At 32.2% G+C, this 19,210-nt stretch overlaps 1 protein-coding gene across 1 annotated transcript; it reads right to left on the minus strand.

The window, feature by feature from the left end:
• Nucleotides 1-2,391: 2,391 nt before the first annotated feature.
• LOC120355746 (cadherin-related family member 1-like) lies at nucleotides 2,392-17,174 on the minus strand (the record flags this gene model as incomplete). The annotated part of the gene is given in 4 exon segments (XM_039444407.1): nucleotides 2,392-2,484; nucleotides 3,368-3,433; nucleotides 5,896-6,026; nucleotides 17,088-17,174. Coding segments are annotated over 4 exon segments (377 nt in total), but the record flags the coding sequence as incomplete, so codon positions are not given.
• Nucleotides 17,175-19,210: the final 2,036 nt, after the last annotated feature.

Below are 19,210 nucleotides of genomic sequence, written 5' to 3' on the forward strand. Positions count from 1 at the left end.
TCCTCAGTACTAGAGTTCCTTCTAGTGCGTTTACGAAGACGAAATAGTCCTGAAAAATAAAGGTTTTCTTCAATTATTATTTGAAAATTGAATAAAAAGAGACACCATCATCCAAAACATATTGAAACAAAGATTTTAAATCTTGACACAGTTGAGGAATGGACAAAAAATGTTGAAAATGAAACAGGACAAGATTGTGAAAGAGATCATTCAAATTCAGCTATTCCCCTACAATATTCTTCTCTACCTGAATCTTTCAATAACTTCCTCTCCCTAATTCTCTCTCTTCAAGAGTTTTGACTTTAATTCAATTTTGAGAAATGGATTATCAAATATTTCTTCTTACTCATCCCAAATAAGGCAATCAATTCGCTTTCTCTCTCACTCTCAATCAATTCCTTTTCTCTCTATTTTATCTTTCACTGTTTCTTACCTATGAATTTGAAAGAGGAATGTATAAGTCAACATTTATTTATTTTCACAATTTCTTCCCACATGCATGATACCATAGCCACCTCTAATACAAGGCCCCGGCCTACGATATTACAACGTCGCAGTGAAGGCCTAGAATCTAATACATGATTGGTGAAAAAGATTTTTAAAAATACCAGCTGAATATTGTATCTCTAATACAAAGGTCCCGGCCTACGATATTGCAACGTCGCAGTGTAGGCCTGGAATCTAATACATGATTGGTGAAAAAGATTTTAAAAAATACCAGCTGATATTTTTCACCAATCATGTATCAGATTCTAGGCCTACACTGCGACGTTGCAATATCGTAGGCCGGGGCCTTGTATTAGAGGTGGCTATGATAATGCTATTGAAACAAGAATATTAATAACAGTACTGAACATTTAAACTACTGAACTATTTAACAACAGTAGTGAAAATACATAAAGTTAGTGCAGTTATGCAGTCAGGAAGTTGATTTATATTAGGAAATAAATGTGTAGAAATGTGGAAGAATTAGGATAAAATCAGGAATAATCCATACAAAATAGTACCTTGAGTGGCTCTTTAGATCCATTTATAAATACTGGCTGCATGTGCATAAAAACAAACTTTATTTAGGATCAGGGTATGGATTATTTCATCATAAAAAATATATAGAATCCGAGGTGACGAGGTTTGAACAGTGTTGTTACACTGTAGGCCCACAATCATTCAGTTCTCAAGTTGAAATCATTGAACACTTTAAATATAAGGCACTTTTAATCACAACACTTATTTATTTGTAAATAAAAAGACAAGAGTTTTACCATTCACACTTTCAACAACACTTTAAGCAACTAACTGCTTCCATCGAATTCGATCCAACATTTACACCGGTGAGACTTTCAGAAATGTTGCTGATTTCTTTGATCTCACGGTTTGATACAATAATTATTATTAATTTATTCTATCAATTAGATTGAGTTTGTTCATAGAGAGTACTCTCCTATCTATATTTTTCTCTGATAATATAGAGGGATGTGTTACATTATTCCAAAAAATACTGTTACGAAAGTAATATTTCAACTTACGAGAGTATTACATTATAATATAAATTTGATAGATTAATTGCCTTCATTATGGGTGAAGTTGGAACTCAATGTCCTCTCTGTCACATTTTCTCCAATAAGAGTTTCAAAATTGCCAAGGAGTAATACATGAGAGAGCAGAAATAGAAATAAAAATGAAAATCTTAGTACCCTTTTTGAAATATTTAATCACAACATGTTTCGGACATTGATGCCATTTTCAAGTAATCACACTGTTCACACTGGTTGTAATGGTTGATTTTTATTTACAATTTTATGCATTATTCTCAGTTTCATATTGTTATAGTTCTTTTGTATTATTTCTTATTGTAATGTATTATTATTTGCCTGTAAGGTTGAGTGGTAGAAAGGACTTTCTAGTCCTAACTCCGCCTAATAAAGAGTATAAAGAGAGAAAAAGAAAGAAAGAAAAATTGCATCAATGTCCGAAACATGTTGTGATAAAATATTTCAAAAAGGGTACTAAGATTTTCATTTTATTTCTATTTCCATAAAAGTAGCCCTATACAGAGAAGAGATAAAATGAGAGAGCAGTTCTATAATTTTATAATTCGATGAAAAAATAACAATTTTGAATTATTTAGGAATGTCTGGTTTTGTCAAGGAGAGACGTTTCCAATTATAGAAATGAGAAAATAAAAACTACGACTACTGTTATAAAAGCTGCGACTATGCCCCATTTTGGAAAGCCAATTTTCTGACTCCAGCTGTTTAAAGTCTACGACTTAGCTGAATCCCGAGATCGGAAACCGGTGCCTAGTGTTCTGTTTCATTGTTATCATTCCATGAAACTTACTCATAATCATAAGACATTCATCAAGTCTCAATATTGTTTGTTAGATCTTACCTCAGATATGTTGAGAATGTATGGAGCATTGACAAATTGTGGTGCATTGTCATTAGCATCGGTCACCCTTATGTTGATAGGTATCTCGAAGCCCTGCAAAAGTTCAACAAATCACATCACAATCTATGAAATCATCATCGCTCGTGTTCTTAAAAGAGTTAGAATTTGAAAGACACTGGGAAAAATTATACACTTCTCTTACTTCTCCAGCCATCTTGTATTCAGTTACGATACGCTTGTAAATGAGTCACAACTGTAGCTGAATGCATGATTCATTAAGAATTTGAATTCAATTGCATGGAGTAAATTGTGTAGAAAACTTAATACCCTTTATAACTATTACTTCTGTGAACAGTAGACCTCACGCAGTATTCTCATCCACAAGTACCTGATTAAAACTATATAGATCTTATGGAAATACAGCAATAGACTGGCTTCTCCACACATCTGTGTAATCACTTGTCAGCTGATTTTTGATGAATAATTCTATAGTCTGATTTTTACTCCAATATTGGCGTATGAAGGAGGCTGCTTTCTCCTTTTATATTATCCTTGAAATGCAAAATTTCCAAAAACCTTGTATATACGTCGACGCGCAATTAAAAAAAGAACATACCTGTCAAATTTCATGAAAATCTATTACCGCGTTTCGCCGTAAATGCGCAACATTTATAAACATTTAAACATTCAAACATTCAAACATTCAAACATTCAAACATTCAAACATTCAAACATTCAAACATTCAAACATTCAAACATTCAAACATTCAAACATTCAAACATTCAAACATCCAAACATTCAAACATTCAAACATTCAAACATTCCTACATTCAAACATTCAAACATTCAAACATTAAAGATTAAAACATTCAAACATTTAAACATTAAGAGAAATTCCAAACCGTCGACTTGAATCTTAGACCTCACTTCGCTCGGTCAATAAGGGAATAATCAGATTTTGAAGAATTTACTTACAGGTACAGTTGTCCTTTTTCTGTCACATATTATGTTCACGTAAACAGAGGAGGGTCCTTCGATTCCCTGAAAAAAAAACATATAATTGATAGAATCGATACTTTACTTTTTTACATGTATTATTAAGCAAATTTTTATCATTGAACTGATACAAAGAGATTCCCTGAAAAATTTAGAATTAATACTGTACAATTCACAGGAGTTATTGAGAGAATTCCTACCATACAAAGTGTAATTTTATTTTATTTATTTCTGGACTGAAAAGTGGATTCAAATCAACTCAAGAGGATAGCATAACCTATAATTTTTATTAATTCATAACTCTACCTTCATTGTATTATCATTCATCATAATCATCATCACCTAGGCTTAAAATACTTCTAGAAAGTCGCCTTTGTAAAATAATAAATAAATAATAAATAATGTATTGAGAAATCATTTATGTTCAATTGAAATGTTACCATGAGATTTAGAAATAATAGTTAGGACTTGATCTGGCCTAATGGCACTAGGTCCACTCAAGTTAACGTTGTTGTATTTTGTTTAATCAAGTGAATAAACTAATACTTAACACAAAGAATACTAATATTTTATATTATAGAGATTCAAAATGAAACTACAAAATGAACTGTGTCAAATGAATAAATTTAATTCATCATGATTTCGATCATGAATAATTGAGTTTAATTTCCTGAAGGGGAACTTGTCAGATAGGAGACTATACCAATAAAGTATTCGAAACATCAAAATCAATATTTACAACAATAATCTTTCTGAAAATCTCATTTGTAGGCCTATCTAAATTTGGGAAAGGAACAGTTTGGGGCTTTAAGCCTGTTGTTCCTCCCCCAATCATTCATAGTTGAGAATTATATTGTATCTATCAATGCATAAATGAATAGTTTTGTGAATGAATATTATAGGCTACTATTTTACATTATTCTAATCCTGGGCCCTGTTTCATAAAACTTAAAAGTCAGTTATTTATCAGGAGAATCACCATTCCAATTACATGCTCAATAAAGCTGATAGAATCACTGTTCCTCTATTACAGGACTTCTAAGTTTTCATGAAACAGGCCCCTGTTTCATAAAAATTTAGAAGTTCTGTAATACTTCAATTAGTCGTGAGTCACTAATTTTAGAATATTTTATGTAGGAATCGAATTCTTTTTTTAGCTTATCAGAATATTCATAAGATCAGTATCATTGATGACCTATAGATTCAATTGAAATTGTTGGATTAATTAGTTCTTCTATAGAATAAAAAAATTTTAAGGAACAGCTGATTTTATCGGCTATATTGAGCATGTAATTGGAATGGTGATTCTCCTGTATTAGAGGACTTGTAACGTTTATGAAACAGGCCCCTGGGGCCTGGTATTTTTATCTATAAGGTGGACAAATTGTTTTTTGAAGGACGTTCAAATAAAAACTATAATTCATTGTGAAAATGTTGAAATATTCAAGTCATGATTTTGTTTTCAAATTGAATTTGGAAGAATATCTTACCTCTTTGTCTAGTTTCCTAGTTAATGTGAGATTGCTAGTGCCCGGTGAGATGACCACGGGACTATCAACCTCTTTCAGTCTTAGCTCTATGTTCCCTCTCTCGCTTGGATCTCCTATCAGACGGACAGTACCTAGAGAAAGACAAAACATGTGTTAAACAATGTATCAACATGAAAACTCGCGTATGATAAAATTAATAAGTTGTTCAGTGTTAATTAATTAACATATTAATAAGTTAATAAAAATTATTAAGTTAATAAAAATTATTAAAATTATAGTTGTTCAAAATTAATAAAGCTAAGGTGACATTCAACAATGAAAACTGAGGTATGGGAGGAGAAAGAAGTTGTCAGAAGACAGTACCTAAAATAGATCAGGAATATTTGTTACTAGCCGTAAGGCTCGCTTCGCTCGTCATATACGTCTAGCCAGGGGCTTCGCCCAAAAAAGAGATCGGCGAGCACGCTTGCATTTTTCATTTGAGCATGCTTCATTCCATCAGAAAGTCAAAGTACTTCCTGATTTAAACGCTTATTTTGGGCGTATCTTTGATGAAATATTAAAGTCACCTCATCAAGAAATTTGTAGACCCTAGCTAAACCTCTGTACCAAATTTGAACATTTTCTGTCTATTACTTGATGAAAGAACGCTAATTTTGGGCGAATCTTTGACGTTATTTCAAATTCCTTCTAACACAACATTATCACACCCCAGCTGAGCTTCTGTAGTGAATTTGAACATTTTCTGTTCATTTGTTCTTCTATAGAATAAAAAAATTTTAAGGAACAGCTGATTTTATCGGCTATATTGAGCATGTAATTGGAATGGTGATTCTCCTGTATTAGAGGACTTGTAACGTTTATGAAACAGGCCCCTGGGGCCTGGTATTTTTATCTATAAGGTGGACAAATTGTTTTTTGAAGGACGTTCAAATAAAAACTATAATTCATTGTGAAAATGTTGAAATATTCAAGTCATGATTTTGTTTTCAAATTGAATTTGGAAGAATATCTTACCTCTTTGTCTAGTTTCCTAGTTAATGTGAGATTGCTAGTGCCCGGTGAGATGACCACGGGACTATCAACCTCTTTCAGTCTTAGCTCTATGTTCCCTCTCTCGCTTGGATCTCCTATCAGACGGACAGTACCTAGAGAAAGACAAAACATGTGTTAAACAATGTATCAACATGAAAACTCGCGTATGATAAAATTAATAAGTTGTTCAGTGTTAATTAATTAACATATTAATAAGTTAATAAAAATTATTAAGTTAATAAAAATTATTAAAATTAATAAGTTGTTCAAAATTAATAAAGCTAAGGTGACATTCAACAATGAAAACTGAGGTATGGGAGGAGAAAGAAGTTGTCAGAAGACAGTACCTAAAATAGATCAGGAATATTTGTTACTAGCCGTAAGGCTCGCTTCGCTCGTCATATACGTCTAGCCAGGGGCTTCGCCCAAAAAAGAGATCGGCGAGCACGCTTGCATTTTTCATTTGAGCATGCTTCATTCCATCAGAAAGTCAAAGTACTTCCTGATTTAAACGCTTATTTTGGGCGTATCTTTGATGAAATATTAAAGTCACCTCATCAAGAAATTTGTAGACCCTAGCTAAACCTCTGTACCAAATTTGAACATTTTCTGTCTATTACTTGATGAAAGAACGCTAATTTTGGGCGAATCTTTGACGTTATTTCAAATTCCTTCTAACACAACATTATCACACCCCAGCTGAGCTTCTGTAGTGAATTTGAACATTTTCTGTTCATTTGTTCTCGATAAAGCTGAGAAAGCGCTAAAAAAACGCTGGAAAATTGCAGATTTTGGGCGTATCTTTGGATTTTTTTTCAAATCCGTTCTTAAGGGCCAACTGAACATACCTACCAAACTTGAACGTTTTTGGCCCGGTAGATATTTAGTTTTGCGAGTGAGTGAGTGAGTCAGTGCCATTTCGCTTTTACAGATTATATAGATTAAACAAAAAAACCTATATGAAATGAAATGAAATGAAAAAATTCTTTATTAGGCGGAGTTAGGACTTTTAAGTCCTCTCTACCACTCAACCTCCTATATTATGAGAACAGAAAGTTGTAATTTCACATGTGTAAATTCACATAAGCCAGTATCTACCGCTCTCTACTGTCAGGATTGAGAAAGAAATAGTTGACCAATCAGGGGGAAGAGTAGGCGTGGCTTAGAGCCATATGCACAATCTACGTTGGACGCTAAAATACGTTTACTTGTAGATATGGTTGAATTTATTACAATGTGTTTCTTACGGGGTTTAAACTAACAGCTGACATTTCTCCGTTTAAAGCAAGCATTTCGCTTAGAAAAAGCGACAAAATTACATCCCTGGATATTCTTCCGGTACTCACTCAAATTTCCCTTGACAAATTGAATTTGTACAACAAAGTATCAATTTTCGAGAGTTTCATTGTTCTTCTACTAGCTAATAAAGTCTAAACCGTTATGTCATAGTTGAAAATTTGCACCCAAGCTGGACAGACGTTCACAAGAATTAGCTTACTCTCATAGACAACAATACAGCAGTTCAATTTTTTTCTCTGTGACTCAAGACAGATGTGACAAATTGTGCCAATTTAGAGTGATCTCACTTTAGTGAGTTCCACGTTATAATGGCAGAAGAGAAAGATGGGAGAGCAATGTTGCCAATTCTCTGCCTTGCCACTGCCTTCCATAAAGGATAGCTGATACCGGTATATCTGATGTGATATCAACTGTTCATTCTTTTCAAATGTAATCAATCATATTTTATTCGTCAGGGAAATGAATTTTTCTCAATAATAAAATAATGATAAATTTCCATAATTGAGATGAAATATTTTGTCAATTAATTATATATAATTAATAATTATAATTAATTAATTAATTTATTAATTAATATATTAATAAATATCGGGGCACCGAGCTTCGCTCGTTATTTATTTATTGACTTTTGATAAACCAAACACAATTCTTTAAAATGATTGGGGAAGTACTAACAGGCACAGCCCAAGACTGTTTTTTGTTTTTTTACCAAATTTTGATTTATACACTATAAATAGGTTGAAAGTAGGTTATGTTCCATACACTTGAGATCAGGTCAAATTTTCAGTCCAAGTATTTGAAAACATAAAAGTTCTAATTTAGATTGTTTACAAACCAAATTGAATGACAAAATAACCCTCTCTAATCACTTGAAATTGTCAAATAATGATCAACTTTGAAAATTATGATATACTCTAGTTTAGGAGGATTATCATGTCATGTCAACAAATCAGATTTATGTTGATCGAATCGATTAAAAATTGTCTAGCTAGATAAAATTTCTCGCTGATTGATTATGATTTCACAGCTGGAAATAATTCTGCCTCTCTCCCACACAGGCACACCCATGAAAATTATGATATACTCTAGTTTAGGAGGATTATCATGTCATGTCAACAAATCAGATTTATGTTGATCAAATCGATTAAAAATTGTCTAGCTAGATAAAATTTCTCGCTGATTGATTATGATTACATAGCTGAACATAATTTTGTCTCTCTCCCACACAGGCACACGCATCTTCTGTTATCGAAAGACGACGAAATTATTATCTGTTTTCCAAGAATGAATTGTCCTTTTAATGTGGTTCAGCGAGTTTTCCAAAGAATGAGACCTAGTGCAATCAAATCTTTATATCATGAATCTACTATGTTCCAAATTTCGTGAAAATCGTTAGAGCAGCTTTCGAGATCCGTAAAACATAAATAACCAGATATAAAAATAACATAGATTTCCAGAACTTTTTGTGTAGTTGAGAAGTCGATATTGTGGTAATTATTCATATTGAATGAAAAAGACTAAGAAATTGTCAAAAAACCACTGATTTATTGATAATTAGAAAGACCGGTTTCGGTTATTACACCATTGTCAATCTCTAATAAACTTTATCAGAGCAGTTTATCAGAGATTGACAATGGTGTAATAACCGAAACCGGTCTTTCTAATTATCAATAAATCAGTGGTTTTTTGACAATTTCTTAGTCTTTTTCATTCAAGATTTCCAGAAATTTCTCGCTTAATATAATAGGATTCTACAAGAAGCTGAAAATATACTTTATACCCTAACAAATCAATTCTATTGCTTATTATGTATTTTTTGCAATTATTTTGTGAAATACAAGTCTTTGATTCAATTTGATTTGGAAACCGATATGACACCATTGCAGAGCTAGAGAAGGATATCACCATCAGCTTCATCAAAAGTTAGACAAAGATAGCGACTCCAATGTCAATCAAATCTGCCATTATAACGTGGACCACACCATAGATACCAGATAACTTACGGAGCTGCCGTTATAATAATTAACGTACATTAAGATAATCTCAATTACTCCGGCTGAAATTAACGTGCACCACGCTAATGTTGCAGTAATTAGAGTCACAAATAGAATCTTCTTCACTTTCACTAAAAGACAAGGAATCCATTGTTCTATGCTGAGATTCACTTCAAATTGACAGCATTCGTTGGATTAAAAAATTGAAGTTTTTTATGAGGTATCCTGACAGTTCACTTGAGAGAAGTCGTTTTCAGAGTGTCAGAATTGTTCAAATAGGAAGCATTGAAGCTATTTATGAGGTATCCTGTCATTTTTGAGTGAATTTCACTTGAGAGAAGTCGTTTTCAGAGTGTCAGAATTGTTCAAATAGGAAGCATTGAAGTTCTAATTTAGATTGTTTACAAACCAAATTGAATGACAAAATAACCCTCTCTAATCACTTGAAATTGTCAAATAATGATCAACTTTGAAAATTATGATATACTCTAGTTTAGGAGGATTATCATGTCATGTCAACAAATCAGATTTATGTTGATCGAATCGATTAAAAATTGTCTAGCTAGATAAAATTTCTCGCTGATTGATTATGATTTCACAGCTGGAAATAATTCTGCCTCTCTCCCACACAGGCACACCCATGAAAATTATGATATACTCTAGTTTAGGAGGATTATCATGTCATGTCAACAAATCAGATTTATGTTGATCAAATCGATTAAAAATTGTCTAGCTAGATAAAATTTCTCGCTGATTGATTATGATTACATAGCTGAACATAATTTTGTCTCTCTCCCACACAGGCACACGCATCTTCTGTTATCGAAAGACGACGAAATTATTATCTGTTTCCAAGAATGAATTGTCCTTTTAATGTGGTTCAGCGAGTTTTCCAAAGAATGAGACCTAGTGCAATCAAATCTTTATATCATGAATCTACTTGTTCCAAATTTCGTGAAAATCGTTAGAGCAGCTTTCGAGATCCGTAAAACATAAATAACCAGATATAAAAATAACATAGATTTCCAGAACTTTTTGTGTAGTTGAGAAGTCGATATTGTGGTAATTATTCATATTGAATGAAAAAGACTAAGAAATTGTCAAAAAAACCACTGATTTATTGATAATTAAAAGACCGGTTCGGTTATTACACCATTGTCAATCTCTAATAAACTTTATCAGAGCAGTTTATCAGAGATTGACAATGGTGTAATAACCGAAACCGGTCTTTCTAATTATCAATAAATCAGTGGTTTTTTGACAATTTCTTAGTCTTTTTCATTCAAGATTTCCAGAAATTTCTCGCTTAATATAATAGGATTCTACAAGAAGCTGAAAATATACTTTATACCCTAACAAATCAATTCTATTGCTTATTATGTATTTTTTGCAATTATTTTGTGAAATACAAGTCTTTGATTCAATTTGATTTGGAAACCGATATGACACCATTGCAGAGCTAGAGAAGGATATCACCATCAGCTTCATCAAAAGTTAGACAAAGATAGCGACTCCAATGTCAATCAAATCTGCCATTATAACGTGGACCACACCATAGATACCAGAAACTTCGGAGCTGCCGTTATAATAATTAACGTACATTAAGATAATCTCAATTACTCCGGCTGAAATTAACGTGCACCACGCTAATGTTGCAGTAATTAGAGTCACAAATAGAATCTTCTTCACTTTCACTAAAAGACAAGGAATCCATTGTTCTATGCTGAGATTCACTTCAAATTGACAGCATTCGTTGGATTAAAAAATTGAAGTTTTTTATGAGGTATCCTGACAGTTCACTTGAGAGAAGACGTTTTCAGAGTGTCAGAATTGTTCAAATACAACATTATTACACCCTAGCTGAGCTTCTGTAGTGAATTTGAACATTTTCTGTTCATTTGTTCTCGATAAAGCTGAGAAAGCGCTAAAAAAACGCTGGAAAATTGCAGATTTTGGGCGTAAGTTATCCTTGGAATTTTTTTCAAATCCGTTCTTAAGGCCAACTGAACATACCTACCAAATTTGAACGTTTTTGGCCCGGTAGATTTTTAGTTTTGCGAGTGAGTGAGTGAGTCAGTGCCATTTCGCTTTTACAGATTATATAGATTAAACAAAAAAACCTATATGAAATGAAATGAAATGAAAAAATTCTTTATTAGGCGGAGTTAGGACTTTTAAGTCCTCTCTACCACTCAACCTCCTATATTATGAGAACAGAAAGTTGTAATTCACATGTGTAATTTCACATAAGCCAGTATCTACTGCTGTCTACTGTCAGGATTGAGAAAGAAATAGTTGACCAATCAGGGGAGAGAGTAGGCGTGGCTTAGAGCCATATGCACATGCGACATCTACGTTGGACGCTAAAATACGTTTACTTGTAGATATGGTTGAATTTATTACAATGTGTTTCTTACGGGGTTTAAACTAACAGCTGACATTTCTCCGTTTAAACCAAGCATTTGTATACGAGCCTAAGAAAAACCGACAAAACTACATCCTGGATATTCTTCCGGTAGTCCTCAAATTTCCTTGGAAATTGAATTTGTACAACAAAGTTTCAATTTTCCTGATTTTCATTGTTCTAATACTACCTAATAAAGTCTAAACCGTTATGTCATCGTTGAAAATTTTCACCCAAGCTGGACAGACGTTCACAAGAATTAGCTTACTCTCTAGACAACAATACAGCAGTTCAATTTTTTTCTCTGTGACTCAAGACAGATGTGACAGACTGTGCCAGTTTAAAGTGATCTCACTTTAGTGAGTTCCACGTTATAATGGCAGAAGAGAAAGATGGGAGAGCAATGTTGCCAATTCTCTGTCTTGCCACTGCCTTCCATAAAGGATAGCGATACCGGTATATCTGATGTGATATCAACTGTTCATTCTTGTTAAATGTTATCAATCATTTTTTTTCGTCAAGAAATGAATTTTTCTCAATAATAAAATGATAAATTTCCATAAATGAGATGAAATATTTTGTCAAATAATTATAAATATCAGGGCACCGAGCTTCGCTCGTTATTTATTTATTGACTTTTGATAAACCGAACACAATTCTTTAAAATGATTGGGGAAGGACTAACCGGCACAGCCCAAAACGGTTTCTTTCCGAATTTTGATTTATACACTATAATAGTCCAAAAAGTAGTTTATGTTCCATACACTTGAATTCAGGTCAAATTTTCAGTCCAAGTATTGAAAACATAAAAGTTCTAATTTAGATTGTTTACAAACCGAATTGAATGACAAAATACCCTCTCTAATCACTTGAAATTGTCAAATAATGATCAACTTTGAAAATTATAATATACTCTAGTTTAGGAGGATTATCATGTCATGTCAACAAATCAGATTTATGTTGATCAAATCTATTAAAAATTGTCTAGATAGATAAATTTCTCGCTGATTAAGATTACACAGCTGAAAATAATTCTGTCTCTCTCCCACACAGGCACACGCATCTTCTGTTATCGAAAGACGACGAAATTATTATCTGTTTTCCAAGGAAGAATTATCCTTTTAATGTCGTTCAGCGAGTTTTCCAAAGAATGAGACCTAGTGCAATCGAATCTTTATATCATGAATCTACTATGTTCCAATTTCGTGAAAATCGTTAGAGCAGTTTTCGAGATCCGTAAAACATAAACAGATATAAAAATAACCAGATATATACAGAAATTGCTCGCTTAATATAATAGGATTCTACATGGAGCTGAAAATATTTTATATCCTTAAAAATCAAATTCTATTGCTTATTATGTAATTTTTGTAATTATTTTGTGAAATAAAAGTTCTTGATTCAATTTGATTTGGAAACCGATATGACACCATTGCAGAGCTAGAAAGGATATCACCATCAGCTTCATCAAAAGTTAGACAAGGATAGCAACACGAATATCAACCAACTTCTGCCATTATAACGTGGACCTCACTATAGCTGATACCAGATAATTCACGGGACCTCCGTTATATAATTAACGTACGTTAAGATAATCCAAATTACTCCGGCTGAAATTAACGTGTACCACGCTAATGTTGCAGTATTAGAGTCACAAATAGAATCTTCTTCACTTTCACTAAAAGACAGGAACATTGTTCTATGCTGAGATTCACTTCAAATTGACAGCATTCGTTGAATTAGAAAAATTTAAGTTTTTTATGACAGTTCACTTGAGAGAAGTCGTTTTCAGAGTGTCAGAATTGTTGAAATAGGAAGCATTGAAGCTATTTATGAGGTATCCTGTCAGTTTTGAGTGAATTTCACTTGAGAGAAGTAGTTTTCTGAGTGTCAGAATTGGTTTAATAGGAATTTTGGAATTTATGAATTCAACTAGCTGTGTCTAGTTGAAAGTTGTGTGTATATTTTTGGCTTTAAAATTTTCTGAAATAACTTAATTTATTCAAAGTGCGGTGATATTAAGTGCAAAATTCGACTATAATTTGGTATTTTAATCATTCTAAATACAAGATTTCTAGCTAATATATATTTTTGGACAGAACTTTGAACTTTAAATTTCCTCAGTAAGAACATAACCTATTTTTTTGGACAATTTCATTATTTATCAAAATTTGGGAACAGAATAGTTTTGGGCTATGCCTGCTGTTCTATCCCAATCATGAATATGATTTGTAATTATATCAACGAATAAATTTTGGATGTTATTTAAGAAAGTTACTGTCAGTTTAAATTGAATTTCACTTGAGAGAAGTCGTTTTCTGAGTGTCAGAATTGGTTTAATAGGAATTTTGGATGTTATTTGAGAAAGTTACTGTCAGATTAAATTGAATTTCACTTGAGAGAAGTCGTTTTCTGAGTGTCAGAATTGGTTAATAGGAATTTTGGATGTTATTTGAGAAAGTTACTGTCAGTTTAAATTGAATTTCACTGAGAGAAGTCGTTTTCTGAGTGTCAGAATTGGTTTAATAGGAATTTTGGATGTTATTTGAGAAAGTTACTGTCAGATTAAATTGAATTTCACTTGAGAGAAGTCGTTTTCTGAGTGTCAGAATTGGTTTAATAGGAATTTTGGATGTTATTTGAGAAAGTTACTGTCAGATTAAATTGAATTTCACTTGAGAGAAGTCGTTTTCAGAGTATCAGAATTGTTGAAATAGGAAGCATTGAAGCTATTTATGAGGTATCCTGTCAGTTTTGAGTGAATTTCACTTCAGAGAGGTCGTTTACCAAGTGTCAGAATTACTTTAATAGGAAGTTTTGATGTTATTTAAGAAAATTACTGTCAGTTTTAATTGAATTTCACCCGAGAGAAGTCGTTTTCAGAGTGTCAGAATTGTTCAAATAGGAAGTTTTGATGTTATTTATGAAGAATACTGTCAGTTTTCCATGAATTTCACTTGCAGAGAAGTCTTTTTCAAAATGTCAGAATTAGTTTAATAGGAATTTTGGATGTTATTTAAGAAAGTTACTGTCAGTTTAAATTGAATTTCACTTGAGAGAAGTCGTTTTTCAAGTGTCAGAATTACTTTAATAGGAAGTTTTGATGTTTTTATATGAGAAATGCTAACAGTTTGGATTGGATCTCCCTGAGAGAAGTCGTTTTCCAAGTGTCAGAATTAGTTAAATAGAAAGTTTTCATTTATTTCATTTATATTGAATAAAAAAGACTAAGAAATTGTCAAAAAACCACTGATTTATTGATAATTAGAAAGACCGGTTTCGGTTATTACACCATTAGCAGAGATTGACAATGGTGTAATAACCGAAACCGGTCTTTCTAATTATCAATAAATCAGTGGTTTTTTGACAATTTCTTAGTCTTTTTCATTCAATATAAATAATCACCACAATATCAACTTCTCAACTACACAAAAAGTATTTCATTTATTACACTCCTTAATCACAACATCAAATTAATGATTGGGAGAGAATGAACAGGATAAACCCAAAACTGTTCCTCTCCCTAATTTTGATAAAAATAGTCCAAATGAGGTTATGAAAAAACTTTTATAAAGATCACAAAAATTCACAGTCCAAATATACATATACTAGAAATTTGTATCTCGGTTGATCAGAAAGATGAAACAAATTATTATTACACTTGAAAATGCATTAATAAATTGAAAAATATAAAAAAACTTGATAAATTTGAAGCCAGAAAATTTTGATGTTATTTATGAGGAATACTGTCAGTTTTCAATGAATCTCACTTTGGAGAAGTCGTTTTCCAAGTGTCAGAATTATTTTAATATGAAGTTTTGATGTTATTTATTAAGAAAACTGTCAGTTTTCCATGAATTTCACTTCAGAGAAGTATTTTTCAAATGTCAGAATTATTTTAATATGAAGTTTTGATGTTTTTATATGAGAAATGCTAACAGTTTGGATTGGATCTCCCTGAGAGAAGTCGTTTTCCAAGTGTCAGAATTAGTTAAATAGAAAGTTTTCATTTATTTCATTTATATGAATAAAAAAGACTAAGAAATTGTCAAAAAACCACTGATTTATTGATAATTAGAAAGACCGGTTTCGGTTATTACACCATTAGCAGAGATTGACAATGGTGTAATAACCGAAACCGGTCTTTCTAATTATCAATAAATCAGTGGTTTTTTGACAATTTCTTAGTCTTTTTCATTCAATATAAATAATCACCACAATATCAACTTCTCAACTACACAAAAAGTATTTCATTTATTACACTCCTTAATCACACATCAAATTAATGATTGGGAGAGAAGGAACAGGATAAACCCAAAACTGTTCCTCTCCCTAATTTTGATAAAAATAGTCCAAATGAGGTTATGAAAAAACTTTTATAAAGATCACAAAAATTCACAGTCCAAATATACATATACTAGAATTTTGTATCTCGGTTGATCAGAAAGATGAAACAAATTATTATTACACTTGAAAATGCATTAATAAATTGAAAAATATAAAAAAACTTGATAAATTTGAAGCCAGAAAATTTTGATGTTATTTATGAGGAATACTGTCAGTTTTCAATGAATCTCACTTTGGAGAAGTCGTTTTCCAAGTGTCAGAATTATTTTAATATGAAGTTTTGATGTTATTTATTAAGAAAACTGTCAGTTTTCCATGAATTTCACTTCAGAGAAGTATTTTTCAAATGTCAGAATTATTTTAATATGAAGTTTTGATGCTATTTATGAAGAATACTGTCAGTTTTCAATGAATCTCACTTTGGAGAAGTCGTTTCTCAAGTGACAGAATTGGTTGGATGAGAAGCATCAATGTAATTTATTGTAGGGTGAATCGTAGTCTAGAAGAGAAACTTTCCAGTTTGAGAGTCTAATCAATTTGGGACGCTGTTTTGATTTCCTTATGACCGTTGTTTGATTAGATTTAACCGAGTTAAGTCAAAGTTGCAAATCATGGATTAAACGGTGATCGCTGGTTAAGTTTGGAACAATAGAGGATGAAGACAGAGCTGTTTGACAATTCTGTTGAACGTTATATTAGAAAAATTATTATTATTATTATTTATTTAATCATTCATAATTACACAACTTACAGAAAAGTACCACAGGCTTATAAGCCCAAAACGGTTCCAATTCTAATTTATACAACAGTCCAAATGTAGCTAGGTTATGTGTCACTTAACATTCATCAATTACACACTCAATTTACAATTCAAAACACACAAAAATCATTTTCAAATTAGAAAATACTTCAAAATTAAATTAAATCAATCACAATTGATTAAAAAATTCCAAACTTTCAAAATACTATAAAATTTTGAGACCGAAAAGACAAAAACACTGGCAAGTACTGGTATTATTCATCACTAATGATGAATAAAATGAAATTGAATTTTGAGGCCGAGAATCATCCTGATTGATTGGATTTGATTTGAAGTTTGATGAAATTTTTCAAATAAATCATTTTCTTACCAATAACTGATCCAACTGGGATGTCCTCACTGACAAAGAAGCTCTCAGCTGACCCGCCATTTTCAAGAAAGCACCTATTGTCCGCACCTAAAACATACACAAATAAATTAATTGATTTAATTTCCAGAAATGAAATCATCACATTCGAAAAAATCTGGTGTGGCGCACTCACACAACTCTCCTTGCCGTTATGAAAATTGGTCACCTGACGCTAGTGTACACGCGCATCTCAAGTCTACTATTCAAAGATCTGCAAGCTGGTGACACCGTGACAGAACAATAGCGCTGGAGACACACGAAGTCTGCTAAATCTCTTCATAGTGAATGATTTAATAGAATCAACAGTTGCCAACAGTTTGCATTATTGAATAAACACATTTTCTCGAATTTCGAACTTATTTTCAATTTTAGATGGAAATGACAGTGAGCATTAATTGTAGATATTTTTATGCTCAATCTTTTCCACTTGAATTTTTCTGTTCAAATTGTATCTGAAGGCTGATAATTGGGAATCTAAAATCGAACTTTGCATTGATGGGGCGGAGCTCCTGAAATTTTTACAGATATGGGACTTGTGGAAGTTGATAGAGCTTATAGATGACTATTTTAGGTATGAATTTGATCAAAATCGTTGGAGCCGTTTCCGAGAAAATCACGAAAAACCCTGTTTTTGACAACATTTTCACCATTTTAGCCGCCATCTTGAATTGCATTTGATCGAGATTGTTCGTGTCGGATCCTTATAGTGAAAGGACCTTAAGTTCCAAATTTCAAGTCATTCCGTTAATTGGGAGATGAGATATCGTGTACACAGACGCACATACACTCATACACCACACACACACACACACACACACACACATACAGACCAATACCCAAATACCAGTTTTTTGGACTCAGGGGACCTTGAAACATATAGAAATTTGGAAATTGAGGTATCTTAATTTTTTCGGAAAGCAATACTTTCCTTACCTATGGTAATAGGGCAAGACCTATGGTAATAGGGCAAGGAAAGTAAAAATGGAATTATCACATTCGGAAAACGATTGTTGAAATAACTCTTAATTATAATAAATTAAACTAAGGTGTAATAGTATATTTCGCACCTAGGGCCGAAAATGAGACTTTTCCGGCTCGAAATCGGTTTTTGAAGTCCGAGGCCGTAGGCCGAGGACTAGAAAAGATTGAGAGCCGGAAAAACATTTTTGCCCATGGTGAGAACGTTATTTTTCGCCACACAGAAAAATAAACAATATAAATATGAGAATAATTGTTTATTAGGCACTTCCAAAAGCAAAACAGGAAGGTCATAGCTCTAGCAAATCTGAGGTAATCTGAATATCAGGAAATTGTCCAAGTATTTTTATTTTTTATTCTGATCTGTATAAATAACCTAAAAGATTATGTTCAATTATGTAAGAGGTTGAGTTTATACTTTTTATTCTTCCAAATGACAATAAGATGATATTATTATAAATGTTTTGATTCTTGAATGATAAACACAAATAATGAAAAGTTTTTTGATCAGCTGTTTTAGCACACTTGAAATTTGGCCAATCTGAATGTCAACGTCAACAATGCTTGTTGTCATTGACTTCGGAAGTTTAGGTTAGAAGTTCTATCCTACTCTGAAAATCGAATTTGAATAATTTATAATATTTATATCTTATCTGTATTTCATTCATCCAAATAAAATGATAGTATTATTTTGCAGAATACTTTATTCAATTCTAGAAGCATAAACTGATTCCGTTACATAAACTATTTGTAAAAACGTTCAGCACCATGGATATTGCCCAAGTAGTTCGAAAATTATCCACCAGGTTTCGTGATAAACGATTAAACGCAGTACGATTAAAAGCAGGTTTGAGGTTAGATTCTATTATACTCTGAAAATTGAATTTGAATAGTTTATAATATCTTATTTGTATTCATTTATCCAAATAGAATGATAGTATCTTATTGCAAAATACTTTATTCAATTCTAGAAGCATAAACGGATTCCGTTTCATAACCATTTTGTAACACGTTCACATCAAATCAGAATCAGCTGACTTCAAGGTTATTTTACAGCCCTAGGGCGTAAAACTTTTACCGGCCTGGTCAGAAAACAATCATTTTCG

Source organism: Nilaparvata lugens, unplaced genomic scaffold (assembly GCF_014356525.2).
Source record: "Nilaparvata lugens isolate BPH unplaced genomic scaffold, ASM1435652v1 scaffold4572, whole genome shotgun sequence".
NCBI classification, from domain to species: Eukaryota; Metazoa; Arthropoda; class Insecta; order Hemiptera; family Delphacidae; genus Nilaparvata; species Nilaparvata lugens.